Consider the following 23,710-nt stretch of genomic DNA (forward strand, 5'->3'; position numbering starts at 1 on the left):
TCCGACTTCTGGGGTATTAGCTGTTCTTGGGTTTTATTTAATTCACATATCAGTTTCACTGTTAGTCCAGTTTTGCCGAAAGAATATTTAGTTATTTGGATATTAAGTGGAACAAAACGTGTTTTTTCCAAAAAGATATTTGGTGGAACAAAACGTGTTTCTCGAAAATATTAATATTTACCATCACTCGACGTTTATCCAATTCGGAACAACGTTACGCTACAGTAGTCAACCTGAAATAACATTTAGTGGTGAAAGGTTATTGCTTGAATCCAGGTTTGTAAATTTTAATAACATGATGATGATTAGCAAACTGCTACTCTTTCAGAATGCCTCCAACCGATATTCAGAAGGAATAGCTTTAAAGTCATTGATCTACAGGTTGTATTTGACTAGGCATTCTTTTTTTTTGGGGGGGGGGGGGAGGGGATGGGGGAAATGCTGTCCTTTAGTGGAATCCTAACGTCTGTAAGCCATACCATGTACGAAGCGCTTTTCCATCATTCCTTCATACTTCATTGATAATTCCGTTAACTTCAGTTTGAGTCATTTATTGTAATATCTCCTTTCAAGATCTGTTCGGATTTCATTCCTGTTTTATTTCTAATTTCTGATGCCTTGACGACACTAACTTTACTAACTTTATCACAGCCTACTGCTGCACAATAAACAGTGTGAGGCGAGGGCTATTACAACCATCCACCCACCCCTCAAACTCCACCCCCCTTAACATCACCTGTTGAGAAAAACGTGGCACAAATCTGCTAAATAAGTGGGATGAGTGTCGCTTTTCAACTGTGGCAGATGTATTTGCACAAGATTTAAAAGGCACTTCCCCACGCTCGGTTGATTTCTTGAATGTGTTTAGACAAGAATCAAACATCTGAAAGTAGGGGTTGATGCGCTTTCCAGGTGAGTTAACAATTGAACTCCATAAATACTCAGCTATTTTGTCGTTCTTACCACACTTCTTCGGTGCCTTTAAGAAGAAACATGAAGTGGCTATACGTTCTTGTTCTGTGTGGAGTGGCGCTTGCCGATCACGACGGTAAGAATTTTTTTAAACATTTATGCAAAACTCAGGATGGTATATTTCAATGTTTTTTTCAATGATCTTTCCGTTATACCTTTTTTAAAATTGAATTTATATAATGAGTAATGATACAAATAAATTGGAAAGGTTTTTGTTAAAGGAGATGTAGGAATAATAGAGCGGTTTTCACTGAACGTTGTAAGACAATCAAATGTAAAGTGTACAATTCTAACAGACGCAAGGAACATAATGAACACATTTCACAGGCTAATGTGAACAATCCTTTTTGGCTCACGAAAAAAACCTGAGGGAAGCTTAGTTTCAGGGTAGTACGTCGTGTAAGGCCACACATAAAGTAACAAGGTAACAAATACATGTTTAGTGTTAATTGTTTGTTTGGTCTCTCTCCAAGTACAATTTTTGGCCATTCATTCTAAACGCTCGGGACATTGTAGGCGGTGTTACTCCAAGTGCAATTACTACACATTTGTTCTATGAAAACGCTCGGTACATCATGTTAAGTCTTACACCGTAGTGGATGCCTTATTTTTGTGTGGACTTTAAAGTCTACACATTGTTGTGATGCAGTTTTTTCCGATTGGGGGGTCACTTTCCGTGATAACTCGGGTTAGTGTTTTCGGAAGTTTTCGACAGTGATCGGAGAATCGGAAGTTTCGGTGAGATGTCTGAGATGGGCAGCCAAGGCAGTAAACCCAGAAATTCGATCAGTATCGAGTAAGTCGCACTTTATTCTTGAATCTAGAAGCCTTTTTTGACACATCTTTCGAAGAGCGTGTGGTGGCTGGAAAATATACATCAAGGAACAACTTCAAAGGCAGCGGTAGCGTAGATGAAAAGTGAAATAACAATCGCGACGGCTGAAATCTGCATATCTAATGAGCTGAACAACTGCGGTCGTAGGTCACGTTTCTCTTTTTCACACTTTGTCTCACTTTTCGCAGTGTTTGTTTTTCTGTGCGGCTTGAGCATTTTTGATTCGCATATTAAAACGAATGAAATGTCTGGTTATTTCTTTCTTTCAGCTTTGCCACACACAATGAATGCACAACGAGTTGTATCAAAACAAGTTCGCTGATCATGTTGTTTTACTTGTCTTGGACTCCGGGATATAATTCACCTGCTTCATTTCTCTCAAGTAGCATATTTAACAAAAGACCGATGTCGTATTCAGAACTAAAACTAAAACATTGCCATGATAAGAATAAAAATAACATCGGACCGTAGAATATGCATATATCCAAACCGTGCGACAAAATAATTTTATTGTCGGTTCAAATAACGTCCTTCGCCGCTTCTCAAAACACCGACTTCAAGTGAATATTTCGTGAACAGAAAAATATATTTCTCCGCCTTTCTACGCAAGCTACTAAGAAATTATTTGTGAAAGCTTATTGAAACGCTCTTATTCCAAAGAGGTTAAAAAAAGAACTCATTGAAAGAAAGTAAGTTTTTCGATGAGTTGTTTACAAACTTTACACAAAAAGTAAGGGTTGTGTAAACAAGCGATGCGAGGCAGTTCACGTGCTCCACGCAACATTTCTTTTTTTAATGAAAATAGTATCCTGTCTTGCTAGCGGTAAGGAAAGGCTTTTGGTCTAATAACTGCTGTTCTTATAGGATTCTAGGTTTTTATTTGTATGAAAAAAAGGCATTTGTCGTGAACGACGTGACAAAGGGTCACACCACGCTCCTTCACATTGCGGGACATCCCAAGCGGCAATGGTAACGTGTGTTTCTTGAAGCGTAGTACATAAGACAAGTAATAGTACACTTTGTTCTTCCAACAGTCTTGTAAAAAATAAATTGATTGATAATTTCTTTGTTTTTTCGCCTTGTATCTCGAATTACTCGATTCGAAACTTGAAGTTGTTGACTGCTACAGTAACTCATTGATTAATTCATAATGTCAACTTTTAATCAAATGAAAGTCCACACATGTTCGCATAGCGGACTCACTTTTACTGTTATTTTCTTTGTAAGACCGCCGGAAATGTCCGGAATGTGGTTAAACAGATTTTATCGAAGTGAATTAAAATACAGATGCACTTTCAATGAGCTGATACTAGCAATTGTTACAAGAACACAGCCGTTTTTTTTTTTTAAAAAAGCTGTTTTAGAAAGTCTTCCGATTAAAGTGAGCTTGTAAGCGCTAGAGGCTGACTGTAAAAATGAGAAAAACTTATTAAAATTAGACATCAAAGTAATTTAAGAGTTTAAAAGCAAATGACAAGGATATGGAGGTAAGAATCTTTCTTCTGGACACATGGAATGTTTTTGCGCTTTAATGTAGTTATAACGTAGCATTGCAGGCTAATTAAAATCTCTTAAAGAGCAGCACGACTAATATTAGCTCCTGTGGGTCAAAATCAATTATAACTCAACAAGAAACCACGCAGAACAAGAACGAATTAAATAAAACCGAAAGAGATTTATTATATTTAACCAGTTTCCTTAGATTTGAAAGGCAGTAATGTCTATCATCTTTAAAACAAGATGACCCGATGATTGACCCGAGATTGACCTGAATTTCGTCAATCGTGTTGTGAATGTCACGCTACAATACAACCCAACTTTTATCGAGCAGCTAAAGGAGTTTTAATTTTATTTTTGGTGGATGAATGGAGCTCTAAAGGAAATAATTTATTTGTGGCGAAGAGTCTAAATTTATTTATTGAGTTAGGCGCATTTGGTCATATTAACATGTTAATTTGCGCCATAGAAATCTTTAATATTATTTATATTATTATTGTTAGCTGTACGGTTTTCAATCCTCGATATCTCTGACACTCTGTAGGCGGCAAAGTCCCCAGCAAAGTATAAAAAGACGCGAAAAGCGATCAATTTTGAAGTAAACTCCAAAAAGTGTCACAAGACAAGGCTTTAGATTTTGTTATCTTCCCTAAAAATAATACAAAATAAAAAGAATGGCAAATAAGCTATTAATAGTAAATCACTGGATGGTGCCGGGGATACCCACAGGGACTCAGAGTTCCAGACAGTTAGCTCTTCCCGTCCATCTGCTATGCATTTTTTCATTAATGCCTTCATTATGTATCTTAACTCTAGAGAATGACGTTAATAAGGATCTAAATCTGTTTGATGGAGACATAAAACTAACGGGGGAGCAACGCTTGGCGCTGGCGTTGGGACTGGATGTAGATAATCCATTTGGAAGAGCTTCACATAGAGGCCGACAATGGCCTGGTGGTGTGATGGTATTTGCTATTCATCCAACTCTTAGTAAGTCTAAACCAGCAGCCATAAATAACCTGAATATTAATGACGGGTCGACGGATTTGGCGCTAAAACGAGCCCACATTAAGCGGATTTGTGGATAAGCTAAGCATTTTGGCGCAGATTCCGGACTCTTCATGTCAGGAAGCACTGATCGTGGATGCTGAAACGAAGCTCGGATCACTTTGGCTGGTCTTCGTCGGTATGTTGGCGAAATAGTCGCAAAAGAAAGCAAAAAAACATACTTCTTAAAACAGTTGGCATTAAAACATCAACTTCTATCCGTTGCAGCGAAACTAGACCACACAACGTCTTCAAATTATGCGGATTCGGATTCGAACGGAAATAGTGGCGGATTTACGGATTTGGCCAAAAAATAGCACGAATCGGCGGATTTGTGTACCCCTATCCACCCACCTCATTAAGTTTACCAAAGTGGACATATCAAAACTGAAATGACGTAATCGTCACTTGTAGACCCATAACATAATGATAAAGGGCACTGAAAGAAGGTCAATTGCGAGCTCTTAATTCTTAAAGACATAAGTAATGCACTTTTGCACCGACTTCGCAAACGCTGTGTTGAAGTCCAGTTGAAGCTTTTGATATTTTTTTCAGGTTTTCGTGTCAACTGTCACTTATTAAAACAACTCCAAATATCTCTGTAATAATTTATCTCTAATGTAGTTCTCTTTCTAACCCAGCCGTTTTATTAAATAGCAGTGACTTACTATATACATATTATGATTTTGCTGTTGATTGTCATTTCACAATAAATATCGATTGAGCTACACAGTGCAGTTACATTACTGTTTTAATTAACCGTTGTTTTAGTGCGTAGTCGTCGAGCTAGGAGGGCCATCAAACAAGGAATGGCGGAGTGGACGAGGAAAACTTGCATTCGCTTCAGGAAAAGGAGAAGGGAAGCAGCGTTTGCATATTTCGTACCTGGCAGAGGGTAAGTAACGCCTTGGAAGTCTTTATTATTTTACTGACAGTGTGCGAAAATGCCGACTTGTGCTTTTTATATAATTCTTATTCCTGGCAAAAGTTTAAGAAACCTATATTAGTCTACACCTCCAAGAATAACTTGAAGCCCCGTACTTTCTAAGAAAGGTGAAGGTACAACCCCGGAACTCGAACTCCCTCGCTATCTCGAACTACGTCCCATTTCCCTTGGATTTGACCCCACTTTTGAGTCATTTTAACTCGGCATTGCTTCTTCCGTTTTGCGCTATGTCCAGTTCTCTCGCCGTTCTCACCGCGCGCTCATCGATCGAAAAAAACACAAAAAATAGAGGGCTGTGGACAGTCTACGCTAACTCGAACTAAATTTCGTTTTCCGTTATCCGGCAAAATTTACCCCGATAACACGAATTCTGGTTCTTGCAACTCGCCACGGATGCCCATTAAAATATCCCATTAGCTCTTCTTGGATTTAAACAAAAAAGCTAACACTACAGAACAGAACACGTATTTGACAGTAATTTCCCGATCTTATGAGCCATACACACATTCATAGTACTGTATTATCATAATAATGCATAATCGTGTTACAGTTTCTGACGAGATAAATTTAATTTGCACTGTACTGTATACCGAAGTGCTGAAAAATCAGTGCTTAGTTTCTTGCCTCCGGGTGGGGGATAGGGCCGGGAAAAAATCAGTAAACCATAAATTAAATCAACCCCAATAACTTGACCTCCTCTTAGCTCCTCTTACTCGAAAAAATTTTCTTTTCCCTTCAGAGTTACCGGAGTTCTACTGTATAAAATAACATAAAACAAATTTATCTTAGCGTCAAGGTGTTAAAAAAATATTAATCTCCTTATTGGCCGTTCCGAGGTTGTGCAGCGAACTGGGGCGACACCACCACATGGAAGACGACGGTGAGATTGGTAATTTGTCCAAGTTTGATGCTTTTAGGATGACCAGAGATGAAGTTATGGGCTTTGAAACATGGTTAAAAATCCATACAAACGTCTCTTATTTTAAGACAGCGTCCCCCCAAACCATATAAACTCCTATTTTTTTTAGGATTTTTGTGATACTCTTTAAAATGGGCAAACTTAGTGATTTTCATCTTAGTTTCTTTCAAGTAATAGGTCTTTGGCAGGATTTTCAGCTGTCACAAAACGGATAAAAAATTTAAGAGTTTATATCGTTTTGGGGGACGCTGGCTGACAATTAGAGACGTTTGTATGGATTCCAAGGTCTATAACTTCGTTTCTGTTCATGCTGAAAGCATCAAATTTGGTCAAATGACCAATCTCACCGTGATCTTCCATGTGGTGGTGTCAGATTATCGATTACGTTAAATTTGTAACTCGCCCCAGTCCCCTGCGTAACCTCGGAACGGCTAATAAATGTACCGACTATGCCTAGAGGAAGAACGATAATCAACTATAATGGACAATTTATTGATAAATCATGAATTGCCGTGTTTGTTGATTATTGTCAGGTGTTCATCATTTGTGGGAAGAAGCGGACGCCGTCAAGATATCACTCTTGCCCCGGGATGTTGGACCAGGGGAATTACAGCTCATGAAATCGGTCAGAGCTAAGGCTGATAAAATTAAGTGTGAATAAGTGAAAAATAACCTCGTTGCTCCCTCGACTTTAACTTTTAAATCTTATTAAGATTTAGACAAGGTCTTCTTTGCGAGGTCTTAGATTTAAAATGCTTGTAAAGAAAATTCGAGCATTGAGTGGCAGAAGTTGAAATATAGAAAAAATGCCATTTTCTCCCGTTTTTGGTTTAAAGGCCTAAAAGTTATCCTCTGGTGAAAGCAAAAGAGTTTTTCGTTTGATAGGACCTGTCGAAACCACCCTTGGCGGTTTTATTTGCGAATTAGAGTTAGTTAGTGCTAAGGCTGCTTTTTTTTTTACAGCATGATTTAAAGTTAAAAAATAAAGGCAGTCGAGCTAATATATGACATGACCTGTTTACTGTCCAACGCTTAATGACTACAACTATACCGGAATTTACAGTTGAACCTCCCGAATACGGAAATCGAAAGGACAGAGCAAAGTGTCCGTATTATAGAGGTCACCACAATGACGCCACTATTATGACTTCACCGACAGCTTGAAGTTTTCAGTAACTTAAAGAGGCCCACACTCGTCTTTTAACTGCATCTAAATTGATTAATATGCAGCATTGAGATACACTGTCGATCAGTAGAGTACTACATTGTACATATCAGCTACATGTTCTGTATATGAACAGCTAATGATATACAACGCAATGCTGCATGTAAAAAAGTAATATTAAACACAATTCTGAAAACGTCTAAGGTGAATAAAGCGTTGTCGTTTTTGTAACCATAGAAAGGAAATTGTATTACATATCAAAACTATCATTACCTGATTACCGGGGAGTTCGTAATAAGAAGGTTAAGTTTGCACGAATTTTCCCTCTGGTGTTGCTGAGTCCAACTATTAAACTACGAAAAGTCCAAATGTAACTACAAAAGTCCAAGTTTAACTACGAAATGCCCAAATTGCTTGTAAAAACACGTTGTTCCAAAAGTCACAAGTTTTAATAGTAACCAAGCCTTCTCTCTAGGTAACCTCGCTTTTTAGTTTGTATCCAGTTTATCGCGGCAACTCCGCGACACCTGGGGCCTGGATTTAGTGTCCCGTTGTCCGTATTAGAGAGGGTCCGTATTATAGAAGTTTTTCTAAAGAAAATATGTGAGAATTTTGTTGGAGCATAGGAGATTGTCCGTTTTTAAGAGGTGTCCGAAAGGCCGGAGAGGTTCGACTTTTTAATCTCAGTAAGGTCAGTATTAGATAAAATGAGATTATGCATTATCAAGCTTAAGAGTGTACGGCTTCTCCGTAAGCTCATAAACTGAAAGACAACTTTTTTTCAGGTCATGCTTTGGGCTTCTGGCACGAACAGTCTCGTCCTGACAGGGACAGATACGTCAAGATCGTCTGGGATAACATCCAGCCCAGTAAGTCGCATTGCTCTACGTGCTCCGTTCTTTTCTTAAAGGGACAGTGTCACAGGAAATCTTTTAAGGTTTCTGTAAAATATTCTAGAACTACGAGGATGCACTAACTTTTAAGCAAAACAATCTTTGAACAACGAAAGAAAAGTATGAAATCATTCTCCAAGATGTAAATAAACCGCAATCAATGGTTTTTAAGAAATCTTCTTCCAAGTAAAACTGTAAAATTTGAAAACGTCGGCCGACGTTCAAGTTTTAGACCACTTCGTTCCGACCAGTCTGTACCCAAACAACGTATTAACAATTTTCAGGACTTGTAAAGTACGTTTAAGCAATACCAGGCCACTGTGAGTGGATTTAAAATTCATACCAACACCTTCATGGGATTTTCAAATTGCACTAAATCTTGGTAATACTGCTCCTTTTAATGATCTCTTTTCGGAATATTGTTTTCTTGATACGCTTTGATTTGGAAGGAGCAAGATTATACTGCATTCCTGTTTCAGTTGTTTAGGATGGCGTCACACGTTTTATTACATTTGCTGCTCCTGTGTATTTATCATCATTATCAAAATATGAGAAAAACATTAAAATAAAATAACCGTTAACTTCGCAAATTACAAGCAGCTGCGAATAAATTCTCGTACACACAAAACACTGCTTTAAACTGACTTGCATTGCATTTTTAGGGGCCAAGCACAATTTCAGAAAGTTCGGCAGAAATGTTATTGACACTCTTGGAACGCCATATGATTACGGGAGCGTGATGCACTATGGTCCCAGGGATTTTGGCATTAGACGCAGAATTACAATCGTTCCAAAGCGTAGAGGGGTATGTTGCTATGGCTACACTTTTTACAGAACTCTAGATCATCAGCTATTGGTGTGTATTTAAACAGTTGAAAAAAATAAAAAAAATAAAATAAAAAACCGCAATCGATAAAGGTGAAAAAAGAATTACCACCGCAATGGTCTAGTATCCGTGGACCATCCGCATCTATTATACTTCTTTGCAAAAGTATTTAGCATTTCAATTTCATGTTAATGTCGTAACACTTTAAAGACGCTACAATCCTAGAAAAAATAAGATGGGACACTTCACCCAGGTCACGGAAACCCCCTCCCCCCTACAAGAATGTTGGAAAATATCGGATTTTTCTGGACGAAAAGACCAAAAATCAGCGATTTGTAACATTGCAAGTGGGGCGAGGGGGGGGGGGGGGGGGGAGGGGAGGGAGGGGAGGAAAACAGATACAGTGTCCAAGCAGAATTGTCTGATTGTCTTCTTCTTCATCCTGACTCTCCTCTGGGAGAATAGGGCCATTGATGTCTGGGATTGTAGGTCACACTAAACAGTTGACACAAAATGCTTTTGAACGGTGAACCAAGATACCAAGTACCAAGTTGTTCGAGTAAATGTCAGAAATAAAAGAAAAGTTAAGCTAGTTATTTCGTACCCAATCAATTATAATACTGCACAACTTTACCGCTGTTATTTGTTTCAATACCTGCGTTATCTTTTGTTTGACATTTCCAGGCTAGAATTGGTCAGCGACGGGGTATCAGTACTTTAGATGCACGTCAAATGAACCTTCGGTACCGAGGCCACTGCAGAGGGTGATATATTCAGATAAGAGGTAATGTCTGCTAAGGAGATCGGAACTCCGAATACAATAGACAAATATTATGAAACCTGTAATTTAACAGTCTTTTTTGGCGACGAGATTCCCAAACCGCCATGCATATCAATTGTAAGGTTGCCATCATGAAAATTGTAGCAAAACAATAAGGGAGCAGGATTTCCTTGTCCTTGGCAGCAAATGGCAGATAGCAGGGTTTTCTGACAATCTTAAAGTGCTTCTGCGACGAAAATTGCCTGTTTTTCCCGTGGATTTCTTGTGTCAATTTCATATTTATGACCTAAATAATACGAATAAGTGGAAATTTTTCCGAACGGGACATTGCCTGAATTTTGTCGCAAATGTGATTTAACGCCTCCGAGCCTAAGCGTTAATTTGGGTTGCACTTTTAACGGTCATGATATGTTTTGCATTTTTGACATTTTACAGTAGTGAGAAAATTATTTCACACCCTTTTGATATGAATGCATTTTAGTCATAATTAATTTCGCGTTCTGGGGTCAACAGCTAAATGTGACACTTATCTGAAATATGTTGCAGCCTTAGCGTGACTTATTGGAGTGTCTCAATGGGGTTAACCGTTAGCCGTAAAACTGCCAAAAATTTAGCCGTTTGGCATAAAAATTGGAAAATTTTAACCGTTAGCCGTAAAATATGTTAGTTAGTAATTATAAATAAACCAAACTAGTTCACTCCATTGTTCCAGAATGGCCCTGATACCTAAAATATGTTTTTCAATAAACTCTTTAAAACAATGAAAATTAACTTTTAACTTCTGTTAACCGTTATGGAAATAAATTAACCGTTAGCCGTAAAACAGCCAAAATTTTAACCGTTCACTGTAAAAGCCACCACCCCATTGAGACCCTCTTATTGGCACTGATAATAGCTTATATTTATTTTGCAGGTCATTTACATCTGGAAATCAAACATTAATACATGGGCTTAAATTAAGTCAATTGACTAAAACGGATTAAATGTAGACAACTTAAAGGCAAAATAAAAGCATTTAAAAGTATGAATTTGCGTTGCTTGTTTTACTCTAACTCCTAAACCATCAAAGGGCAAGTTTAACAAAAAAGAAAAAACATGAAATAACATGAAAAAAGTTGTAAATATAATCATTATTCGTGGTACCCGCCATTTTGGTTTTGATATTATAAGTAATATATAGTTGTGCCTTGTCAGAGTATAAAGTACAGAATGCAAAACTTTGGAAAACTCATTCGTTCGGTGCGCTCACTCGTTCGTTTTCCAAAGTTTTGTTACTTGCGAATAAAAATCGGTACATCGCACTTTCTATGAAGAAATCTATATATATGTTTGGCTCAAATGCCTTGGAAACCGAGCGGCTCACTTCCGAGGGAAAGGAGAAAATTGAACTTTGAAGGGATTAAAAAAGGTATTGAAAATAAATAAATGTTTTTTGGCACCTCAAAGTGTATAGCAAAGGGGTTTCATTAATTTCTGTTGCCATTTCGATAATATTCAAGTTGTTGAAATATTCGTAAAAGTTTAAGTAGTAAAATTCGCGCTATGTCTTTAAAACTATGGTTTGATATATTTATTATATTCAGAGCAAACTAAACGTTCCCTTAGAACTGGCGAACTTTATAAGTGTTTGATGCAGGTACAAAAAGTCGGATCGGATCAACTCGAATCGCTGCTTTGAAATAAGAATAGCAGCTATTCAAGAACGAGGAAGTACGCAATAAATACTAGTCTTATTCAATTCATCGATCTGAGTTGATCCGGTCCGACTTTTGTACCAGTCCCTCCTTTTTGGTTTTCACACGTACTACAATCTCGACATCGCCGCGGAAGACCGGTGTTTCTGCAAATCCGAGTGCCCAATGATGAGGATGGTACTCAATCGTTTCACCTGGTCGATCGTTCTGGGGACATTCATCCAAATCCGGGTCATTCTCGGATGGGGATGAGGTATCATTGTTGAAAAAGTCATCGGAATGTACAAAGCAACCAAGACGCCATTTTGTGTTGAGAATGCCATCGATAGTTTCATACGACGTGTATTGGTATGAGAAAACAAATCTTTTAGTATTACCTAGACCAGCATCATTTGGATTTGCCATGTTCGTTTGCTCATTACCCAAATAAACTAAAAAAAATCTTTTTTTGTGATTATTTACAAGCAATAAAAAGTATCCTTTGGAAATGATGGAGGTATTTATGCGGATGTCAGTTGGAATGAGCAATTCATAAATGGCCGAGGCTCACGTATGTGTATCTCTGACTTTGAGATAAACGTTAAGGAGTACATGGAAAGTTGTAAGATTGGTCGTATCAATGCCAACAGTATTGCAGGACACAAGTTTTACCTGACGAGATACGGCATTCGTTACAGTCGGGATTCTTCGGTATCTTAGTAATCTGGGAAACAAAGTTAGACCAAACATTTCCCAACAGTCAAATTATTATCGATGGCTTTCGCCTTCTCAGGATTAACAGACATGTACATGGTGGAAGACTCATGCTCTATCAGGTCTGTTATACCTTATAAGTTTGAAAAAAAGTATATCCACAGAACAACGTGCAAAGTATGGAATTAAATGTATAGCTTGTGAAATAAAAGTGGAACAATTGTTGGCATTTAGCGCTCGCCATCTCTCAAAAAATGTGGCAATTTGAGCTGAGTAATCTGTTTGGAATGTTTACCTGCCTCGTCCCCAGGCGCCGATTGGCCGGACGTTGAGGCGGTAAGGCGGGAAAACAGGGAGCGCGGGGATTGATGGTTAGGGAGCGAGCCGCGGAGCGCCTGGCAGATCTTGCATTCAATATGGCGGACCAAAATGTCATCAACCCTGAAATGTGTATTAAAAACAGCAAAAGAGCCGTCTATTTAGCATTTTTACAGCACAGAGCGCCTTGGACACATCTTTTATGAAAAATATTCTTATTAAGACGACGGACTTCACCACCATTTTCGCACGCTTCATGTCCCAGCTCAGCTTGAGAAGAGCCAGGAGGAGCATACGAGGCACTCTGTGAAGTTAAAAAAGCTTTTTAAAATCCTTTACGGCAAAGAGACGTTGAAATGTCTAATGACATTTTCCGAACTCCAAGAGAGACAGGTACTCATTCCCGTTTATCGAAGTTGTCTTGTAAATCCGAGTGTAAATGACAAGAAAATTAGTTATCCTTTCCATTATTGTTTTGTGTAGAATTTTTTTCGTAGAGCCCGAGAGTTAGTTGCCTTTTAGTTATTCCATGGACGCTCATTCAAGCCAGACGCGACAAAGATAATGCAACAACAGCATGAATCCATCGATACAAATATAAACAATTCATCTGTCTTTGGGATGTCATTTCTACTATCTCTGGTTTACTTCAATAAAATGTTAATTATCTGCTTATCAGTAATCAAGCACAACCTTTGATAGTTGTTTTATTAATTGAAAATAAAAATTACATTAAAAATGTTTGATATCATAACTGTAATTTTTTTCAATGCAATTTTTTTTTATTGATTGCCAGTAGGTGACTTTTTTCCCATTAAACCACAATTTATTTAGGATAAATACACATTTTTTTTGTTAAGCATTGTGGCAGTGAGTCTGCCATTTATGCTGTGAATGCAACTGAGGCAACTAAATTGTTTGGAATGTACCCTATGCCATGCCATGCAGGCTTTTAATTTGGGGGCAGGTGCAGAGAGCATTTCTGATGAATGTGACACTGTTTTCATGAAGTTTTTAGAATAGTTCATGTGCGGTATATGATTTAAGATCATCTTGAAATCTTGCTTTGTAAAAATGGAAAGATAATTTTTCTCATAAATATTTATGTATTAATATGCAAGGCTAGCATCTTTGGACATCCAAGGCCCACCATCATTCTATTCTAAATAACTCTAGTAACAAACCCCTCTTAATTTTTTATCACTCTCCTGTAATTCTTTACAAATTTAAAATAGTACATGTATTTGTAAAATTCTTTACTTTTTTAGCCACTGAAAAGAAATGTCTACTTTGTGCTTGCAAATTTGGTGTCTAAAGGCCTTTGTTATGCTCCCACTGACTTGATATTAACTAATTGCAAAAGGAGCTGGGGTGAACTGTACATGGAGGGTTGAAGAGGGTAGTAAATCAGTTTAGAAAATCAATCAAGTTAATTTTCAGGAGAAGGCTAACTAATATGTCTAGATCATAATCAGATGAAGGGCACCACCAAGGAAATTGTCATACAAACAGTAATCCTCAGATTATCTCATGCACAACTTATTTAAATTCACAGTAGGTTAAGGCCATGCAGGTAAAACCCTCCTGGCTAGATAACTTTTGCAAATTGAAGGGAAATGTCTGAATGGTTTTGCAAAATCAGTACTACTAAAAATATTTTTAAAAATGTAAAAAGGTATCTTTTTCTCTTACAACAGCTGTTGTCATGGGTATAAAGCAGCAGGGTAGGCAAAGCATACATTCAACAATGATTTAAAGTGTTTTAATTGTTTTCCAAGACTGCTAGAGGCAGTGGGCTATTAGCAGACTGGGGAAAAAGTGGCAACTCCAGGTTTGCCGGTTTATTTATTTTAATCAAATTGAATATGGTTAGCCAGGAGTTGCCATGTTCACATGAAATGCATTTAAGAGTCAGTAACAAACCCTTTGATGTAAAATTGCCTGGCATCTCAATTTATTTTCCTACACTATCTCAGCCATAAACTCTTGGGCCGGCAAAAATGATTTAAGTTTTGCTGTCTGTCATAGTCCAGTGTTTTGTTACCCTTAGGAATAAAGTTTTGCCACACATTCTCTAAAAACACCTACTAAAAAAACACTCCCTGTGACACTACAACTAGAAAAAACTATATTTTTTTTTGTTACAAGTTTGTCAAAGTCTTATCCTGCTTAAATCCTCCAAAAGAGTGACCAAAACCTTATTTCTCCTTGCAGTATCAATGCATTATCAAGCAGTACAGTGACGAGAAACACACAAATTAATCAGCGGAGAGTAATTTCGATATTAACACTTGAATCAGTAAAAAGAAATTTTGAGTAGGATCTGCCTCCTCTGGTCACTAACACATTAAGTGCTGAAATAAACAGAACTACGCAAAGTTAAAATTTCAATAATTGTACTTTCTGTCAAGAAAGGTAAATTATGAGGTTAACCTAGCTAGAATAAAATATCAGCACACATTATAATTGTTTATGTGTCATGTTCTCATAAGATCTCCTACGTTGGACAACATTAATTTGATAAAACACTTGTTAGCACTTGAACGGCTCTCTCTGGAGCGCTGCTTATAGACTTTATACCTGAAGTTTAACGGCCAAGAGGTACAAATAAAAGTATACCGAAATGTAAGGAAGCTAAGCACTGCTCAGAAACGAAACAAACCAGCTCGAATTTCTGGCATCGATTGAAGCGAAACTTACCCTCAGTTCGAAGCTTATAAAGAAATTTAATTTTCTAACGACGGCAGAGATTCTTTACCCTCCGCCATTGACGATCTTCTCGCAATCAAAGTGGGATTTTCTCTGTTCAATCTTCTGCTCAGATTTCATACCATTTCTCCGGATAAATCGCTGATTTTGAGCTAGATTTCCCGCCAACATTAGATTAAAGCAAGGGGACCCCCACTTTGCTGAAACCAGCCTCAGTGAACGCTGAAAAGAATCGGCTCGATAGAGCAACGAAAACGATCCGAAAGGCCGTCAAAATCCCCATGTTGACAGTACTAACTTCCACGTATCTCCCAGTGTTGATTTCTTGACCGTTAAACTTGTTAAAAGCGCTAAAACGCCTTTTGACGAGAAACCGAACATTTTTGCCAAGAAACTGAACAGGATCTGCCAGGCGTCCGCTTCCCCGTCCGCATCAGGCCCAGAACGCCAAGCGAACCGTGCACGTCAGTCCCACAACACCAAGCGAACCGTGCACGACCAAGGACGAGGACGCCTGGGGACGAGGCAGAATGTTTACCCTTTGAGGGAAGGATGTCTTGTTTCCGGGAGATTTCGATTGTTATATGAATGATCCTGAAAAAGCGCCAAAAGACGGATGATGTCTCATGGATTTACTGGATTTTAAAAACTTGTTAACGCTCCCCACACGAGTGACAAAATTTACGTTAACGCTAATTGACTTGATCGATCTTGACTACCAACAAAAGAAGAGTTCTTCAAACGAACTGGTGTTGTGGACTGTGACCTGACAAGCGTGACCACAATCATGTGATCAGTCAGTCACGTGACGAGCACAGCCTCGTGCAACGAGGATACCTTATTAGTTGCACAATGTTATATAATGTTAATAGATAACTATTTGTAATTAGTTTTTTTTAGGACAGTAGGTAGTTATTTTATATTTTAGATCTGTGACATTTGTACTTCCTTTTAGATTTTAATATTTTTTTATTTCCCATTTTTAACCTTAGTTAGTAGTATTTTAATTCTTGTCCTAGTTTTTAATCTTAGTTAGCATACAACATAGGTTTTGTCTTTTTAGTGTATTTTAATGTTTAACATTTATTTTCTCAGAGGACCTTCCTGAAAACCATCCCCTAGGTGATTGGAGGCCTCCTCTTAAAATATTATTATTTATTATTATTATTATTATTATTATTATTATTATTATTATTATTATTATTATTTGTAGAACGTAAATGCGAACTGGGCATTAAAGCTCGGTTGTTGATTCAAGCCAGAGCTGTGATTTATTTCCTTCACATTTTGACAGGACACTCACATCAGCGATCGCTTCCTGGTTTACACCATCACGTGAGTCACATCGCGACTAAGATCAAGAAAAATTGCCGATGTTTGGAATATTTATTTATTTAGGAATGATTGCCAAGCAAACGGCATTTTACTCAAAGAAAATGGTAACTTTATAAACGACAAAAAAGTTCTTCCCGAGCTTTTTAATGATAATTTTGTAAATATTTTTGAAGATGCCGGTGAGATTACGGAAATGAATAGTACAGATTTTATTGAATGCCACGTATAAGAGCTATAATGCACAACGAGGTGGAAAAGGAAACTTCCAGCTTCGAGGTTGTAAATTCATCCCAAGTGGGTCGTTTTCTATCATCTATCAACAGTATCGCAAATCGATGGTCATGATATGTTACATCAAAAGCTACTTTAATTATCTGCTTCTGTAACAGCAGAGTAAAAAATCATCAATTCATTAATCATCTCGTGTTCTTATCTGCTTGGTGGAAAATGGGTCAAGTAACGCCCTAATTCAAAAAAGAGGATGAATTATCGACCGGTGACTGACTTAACAATTTTAAATAACATCTATAAGAGACTCTTGTCTGATTAATCATCGAAATATTTCAAAGATATATTGTCTGACTTCATTTCTGCATATCGCGAGAATTATAGCAGTGAGACTAAGCCCGTAGGGAGGGGTGGGGGTGCGATGGGTGCGTCTGCCCCCCCCCCCCCCCACGAGCCTTGGAAGTCCGCTCATTGTGAAAAAAATACATTAAAAAAAAAAAAAAATGAATAAATAAATAAATACGGTTAATATAAAGGGAAATTGGATTCCTGTACTCCTGTACTGTTTACATTCAATATGGTCCTTTGGGTTGAAGGTCCACCATTGGTAGATTCGTGAGGTATATTTTTGACCAAATTGTGTGATTCTAGGTTAATTTCAACTATACATTCTACCAAATGTCCTTCATAGTCTCGAATAGTCGAACCGTGCGAAGTGCCATTAATATTCCCAGGCTCTAGAAAAAAGAGAGGAGACTGGGTACTTGTTGGGCTTGGAAGCACCCAATAAGGTTGGAGCTTGCCACAGTGCTAAAAGTTCAACAAACCGACTCACAGGCTGATTTATTTAATTACCATTTGATACTGAAACCTATCTATTTCCTGCCTTCCTTTTATGTACTGCTGTCATTGTTAGCTGTTCAATGTAAATTACGTTTACAAGGTTCTGTTTCTATCTTCACTTTTACTTGCTTTGGTGTCTTACAAACTGTCTTCGAAATCCACGAAATGCTGTCTCAGATAACCTATTTTTTTTCAAAATTTCATGGGAGAGGTTGCCCCCATACCCCCCTACGCTTTCGCGCCTGCGGCTCTCAGGAGTTCGAGTCGGGGCGCTCATACGCACGCACCCTGTGAAAAATCCTTGTTACGGGCTTGGAGAGCACGCTGCTGCGTCTAACAGCAGATTGGATTTAGATCTTTCGAAGGTTTTCAATTTTGTACCACAGGATTTGCTGCTAGCTAAGCTGAAGGCGAATGGAGTGGCCGAACACGGCGTTGCTCCGTTACGAAATTATCTAATTGGAGGGTCACAGAAAGTTAAATTAGGCGACAAGTGTTTTTTTGGATGGCAGTTATAAAAGGGGTTCCTCAGAGATCCGTCCCTATGAATGATCTTTTTTTTATTTCAAGCAATGATTTTGGGGAATACAAACTATACATCCAGATTTTAAGTGAACGACATTAATATTCCTGTAAAATATATCATAAGGGCCATTTATACCAGAGATTTTAAGACGCAGCTCAACTAATCCGCCGTTTATGTAAGCTGATTTCTGGCAAGATTATTTTTTTCACGGCACTGGTTATAAAGGTTTAATGAACGCGTTTTCCTCGCTGATAAATTGTTCACGTCCCTAGTGTCTCCCTCCAATGCAGCAGTTTAGTTTAGTTTAGTTTCAGTTGTTATTACCTTAATTTTACGGTTCTCAATAGGAAAGATTATGCGTCAACGGTGCATGTTTTCTGTTAGTCAAGGAGCTTTATGCAATGAAAATCACAAACGATGAAAATCGTTTGACAGTTAATAATGGTTTTATTTTGCTTTTATGGGTTTTACATTTATACCAGTTTAGTCTATTCTATTAAGTTTAAGATAACTTTAATGCTAGATGTCCAGATTCTAAATGACCTGAAAGATTTAAATAAAAACAATGATCAGTGTCATAACTGGATCCCTATTCAGGGCACAACATATTCAAGATGAGTGTTACGAGTGAGCTGGAACGAATACCAAAAGTCGAGCAAGCTGAAGCATGATTGGGATGAAACCGTTTGAATTTCGGTAATAATCGCCAAACAATAATTAAACAGTCTGCTGTCGTAACGCATTTTTCGAAGCAAGAATTTAGTGCCCCCAACTTAAACCTTTTACAATAAAACTTCAGTTTAACTCTCATACTCAGACGCATTTATTACTTTATGGGTGATTAGTTTCCTTTGTATCAAGATGGAGTCAATATCTTTCCTCATTTTTTCCTCTATAACATTAACAAACCAACCCTATCATATGCAATATCTGGAGTTCCGTCCTCCCGCTGCCAACATGTAAGGGTTGTTATTTGAAAAGACCTGAAAAAAAAACTCAATGTAAACCAAAATAAAGCGACTAAAATATATATTACCTAGGACATTATCTTAACTTGCAAACACTACCCACGTCTACAATTTTGGTAGACAAGGTTCATTTGACGTGCATCTGTAGGACTGATACCATCCCGCTGACCCATATTTACCTGGAAAAGTAAGACGAAAAGTGAATATAACGTTTTAAGGTGGTATAATTTGATTAAAGTACGAAAGATGTTTACTTGTGTTTCAATCGAAGCAATATTAGATTAACTTTTATTTACACTCTTCTTGAATTGAAAAGCTCCAGTGTTTTGTGTTGTTTTTGTGTGGTTTAAAATCTTGTTTAAACTATCACTTATGACCTAGCAACTGCTTTTACAAAGCCAGATATCAATTTTCAGGTCATTTGACACTAAAGGTGCGTTTACACGAACAATTTTTATGTGACAATTTTCATGTGACAAATACATTTGATCGTGTTGATGACACAACGATTATTTGTTGACAGTTTAAAGTTCAGTGCGCCATTAATGACTATGGACAGCATGGACAGCAGAGATACGCACAGAGACACCCGCGCACAGTGCCCAGTGGGAGATTGGAGACAACATTATGATGACGCAATATTTGCCACACGTTATGTGACGGCTCGCGTTTACACGAGCAATTTTTCGTATGTGACAACTTGGCCCACATTTAAATTATCACATAAAAATTGCTGGTGTAAACGAGCCTTAAATGTCAGAATAGGCCCCCCCCCCCCTCCCACTGATAATGGAGAGCTCACTAGCAGATGCAGCTGCATCAACATACCCCTGTCCACACTGGAAGGATTGTAGGCTGGCCTTCTTGCCTAAAGCCTTTCCTCCATAATGCATCACACTCCCGTAATCATATCTAGTCCCAAGGGAGTCAATGGTGCTGTGGCTGTACTTGTTGAAATTGCGCTTGGCATCTAAAATTTCAATCTTCAGTTAAATAAAAAAATAATAATTGTCTTACCCTAACTATGTTGTGAAAAAAGCAAAATCTAACTTACTCTTTGAGGAGTTTCACTGTTTACTGTACATTTTTTAACTTTTGGCATTCTCTATTCCCAATATCCAGGAACAAATTAGGGCCAAATGAACACTGGAAACCTTATTGACGGGTAATGGGGTAGCTAATTTATAAATAGGAAAACGAGATATTGCTTTGTATTTAAAATAATATTTCCCTAAATCTGCACAAATAGTGTGACAAATTAGTAACACAGGCTACCTGCTCGTAACACGGTTGTTTTCATGAAAACTACACAATTCTCATTTGTTTTCGTAATACCTTTTTGCTACGTACGTTATTGATGGATTTATTTATTTATTTTATTAATTTTTTATACATTTATTGTCTTTTACTCTAGTAAATGCCGGTATTGATGACCCGAACTTGTTTGAAGGAGACATGATTTTAACGAGAGATCGACGTATGGCGGCCGCGTTGGGACTGGATGTTGATAAATTTACATCACTGCTGTAAATAAATGCTTCTGGTCACATGCTACGTTGTTAGGTGCATTTAAGATGCGGTTTTTGCTGTTCTGTATCGCTGTATTCCATAAAATGTGTTGAATGTATCACTGACGTTTGGACAAGGTTCACGCAGGCTTTCTAACCTAAAGTTTTATTATTGATACGGTCACTTCAGTGGTAATTAAAAGTAACTTCGTCAAACAAAGATAAAGAAGCAACCGAACTGGCCCTATTACTTGCTGAATTTACTACAATCAATGTATTAACATTTCGTATAGTTAACGGTTTGCCCATTGCAAAAAAATTAGAAAAATGTAATGATAATTTTACATGACTGGAGAACATGTTGCTTACCCTGAGCCACGTTTGAGGTATGCATAAGATCCTTCGTTTGTCCTTCTTCTGAAGCGGATGCAGGTTTTACTCGTCCATTCCTGCATTCCTGCTCGAATGGCCGCCATAGCTCGTGAATCACGAGCTTATAAGAATAAAACAATCTCAATTAACTTTTTGTTTAATTTATAATGAACTTAACAACCCATCTAAAACGGGACATCCATAACCCGACGGTCTAGAACCTTAGAGTTAGAAAAAGAATAATAGAACAGAAGATATTTTACTATTTATAGAATTACGTGTAATTCTTACAAGAATAACTGAAACTTAACCTGCTCTTAGTGACTTTATACATTATAGCTTTTAACTATGCCAGCGTACGGTTTATAAAAGCCCACTTAAATCGCTTTACTTTACGATTTGCCATTTTGGTACACTTATTATTAAGGTTCTTTACGGTTACTGGTATAGACTTACAAAGACTGGAGTCTATCGCATAAACCAGCACGCCACCAGGCCACTGCCGGCCTTTAATTGAAGCTCTTCCAAATGGATTATCTACATCCAGTCCCAACGCGACCGCCATACGTTGATCTCCCGTTAGTATCATGTCTCCTTCAAACAGATCCGGGTCATCAATACCGGAATTTTCTAGAGTAAGCGACAATAAATATATAAAAAATTAATGAAATAAAATAAATATATAAATAAATTAATTAATAAACCAAATAGAATAAAACTTATGGCATTAAACGTCCGTTACTGTGTCTTTATTTAAGGATGAAACGTCCATCCCTATGTCTTTAGACACCGAAATGATGTAGAGCTAGAGGAAACGGAAGGAGGAGTTGTCTTTTTCTTAACTTCGATGATGATTGGACTCAGGAGGGATTAAGTATTGCTAAATAAAAAAAAAAAAATAAAAAAAAATAATAAATATGTGTTTATAGTGGTCATGCACTTAGCTTCATATCTCAACGAGATAGCTAGTATACAGGCATGCCACTGAAACAGAGGAAACAAATAATTTATAAATGAACATAACAAGGTTAAAAATCCCAACTGGCAGGAGGCAGACCAGTTGGCTATATACAAAGCGTGGTCGAGGATTTGAACTCGGGACAACCGAGAAACAAATCCAGCTAGTGGCAAGGGCAGGCCTCGAACCGGTGACCTCCGGATTACAACACCAGCGCCCTAAACCACTCGGCCACGCTTGCCTCCTTTTAAATGGTCGTAAGATTAATAACAATTCAACGAAAGCAAAGAAACGGTCAGCCGAGAAATTCCAAAGAAAAACTAACGAAGCATTCAGCGAGCTGTCAAATAAAGTAACCTGCGTCTGGTATTACTCAGTAGTTAATTTCCAGTCTTTCCATTTCAAATCTGCATCATTATACATTATTTGTTCATCATAAAAAATTGTATACATAGAAGAAAGGCAGTTATATCACAATTTACTAGTCCCTCATAGAATCGAGTCAGAAAATTATAACCCTGAGCTATTTAAAATCTTGATAGGAAAAGTTACCTTCGGGATTTTCAGCAAAAAAACCACTCCACACAGAACAAAAACATACAACCACTTCATGATGCGTCTACGTGATACCGAAGCAGTGTGATCAAAATGACGAAGATGGCCAAGAATTTATAGATCACAATTACTAACTCACCTGCCAAAGGTATGAACTGTTCTTTAAAGTGTTTGATTCCTGTCTAAACACATTCGGTAAATTGGACCTAGCGCGGAAAAGTGATCTAAAAATATTGTTCAAATGCATCTGCCGCGGATAAAAGTTAACGAATACCCAACTAATTTCACAGGATTGCGTCACATTATGTCAAAAAAAATGAGGGCATTCTAAGAGGGGGGATCTTTGTTCCAGCTATCATGAGCAAGCGTTTTGTTGTACAGCGACGTGCATAACGAACAGCAAACTAAATGGTCAAGGCAGCCGGAATGAGTTGTAGGGTTGGAATGCAAATTGTGTAGATATTTTGCACTGTCAGTTTTTTTTAATAAATGACCCAAAGTGATCGAGTTATCTAAGGGTGCGTTTCTTTGGGAAAAATCCAAATCCGGATTCTTGATCCAAAAACGGATTTTGCGTTTCTTTACCTATATCCGAAAATGGATTAATCTTGGATCAATGATCTGAAGAATCCACACTTCGAGTGGATACATCAGATCATATCTGAATCCGGATTTTTAGGATTCATGATCCGTGCGTTTCTTTGGGAAAGGATTCGAAAAAAGTACCTTGGCCCAGCGGTCTTTGCTGTGAAAATACAGGTTCGCTCTTTGTAAACACTGCCATACGGAAAGTTTTAGGCGGTTATTCCATCAAATTACAAAAATATTTCACGATAAAAGCAAACGGTTGCTCCAGATAGGTATGTAGTATCATTTTAAATGGGATACAGGTTTTCTAGAACAGCTTCTGTGTGTTTCCGTGTACGGAAGTTGTATCCTTTTGAAATTGTCACGAGTGAAATTTGCACTGATCATTTCGCAATCATTCTTCGCTCTCAGATGCTTTCTCGCCACATTGTGGTTAACGCTAAAGAAGATCTACTTAGAAGTGTGGTTTTTGTAAAATATTTTGTATGCTTGAATTATTTTAGCTAGGATACATTCGATAAAAAATAAATTTGT

The 23,710-nt window shown here is 37.7% G+C and overlaps 2 protein-coding genes across 2 annotated transcripts in view; one reads left to right on the forward strand and one right to left on the reverse strand.

Annotated features, from left to right (window-relative positions):
- Positions 1-22,794, reverse strand: part of LOC144653792 (zinc metalloproteinase nas-15-like) — a 38,673-nt gene extending 15,879 nt beyond the window's left edge. Inside the window, exons 1-3 of the mRNA XM_078513896.1 lie at positions 22,728-22,794; positions 21,532-21,705; positions 21,073-21,196 (exon numbers count right to left, since the gene is read on the reverse strand). Of these exons, the coding sequence (XP_078370022.1) occupies positions 21,073-21,196; positions 21,532-21,664 (257 nt within the window). The 5' untranslated portion in view covers positions 21,665-21,705; positions 22,728-22,794. The remainder of the gene's footprint in view (positions 1-21,072; positions 21,197-21,531; positions 21,706-22,727) is intronic.
- On the forward strand, positions 980-10,909 carry LOC144653793 (zinc metalloproteinase nas-15-like). The gene is made up of 8 exons (XM_078513897.1): positions 980-1,048; positions 4,121-4,294; positions 5,123-5,246; positions 6,750-6,841; positions 8,167-8,250; positions 8,937-9,079; positions 9,785-9,884; positions 10,795-10,909. Exons 1-7 carry the CDS (start codon positions 994-996, stop codon positions 9,866-9,868), a joined length of 756 nt encoding a protein of 251 aa, XP_078370023.1. The 5' UTR covers positions 980-993; the 3' UTR covers positions 9,869-9,884; positions 10,795-10,909.
- Positions 22,795-23,710: the final 916 nt, after the last annotated feature.

The sequence above is a fragment of the Oculina patagonica genome, chromosome 5 (genome assembly GCF_052425735.1).
Source record: "Oculina patagonica isolate OP01 chromosome 5, crgOcupat, whole genome shotgun sequence".
Classification (NCBI taxonomy): Eukaryota; Metazoa; Cnidaria; class Anthozoa; order Scleractinia; family Oculinidae; genus Oculina; species Oculina patagonica.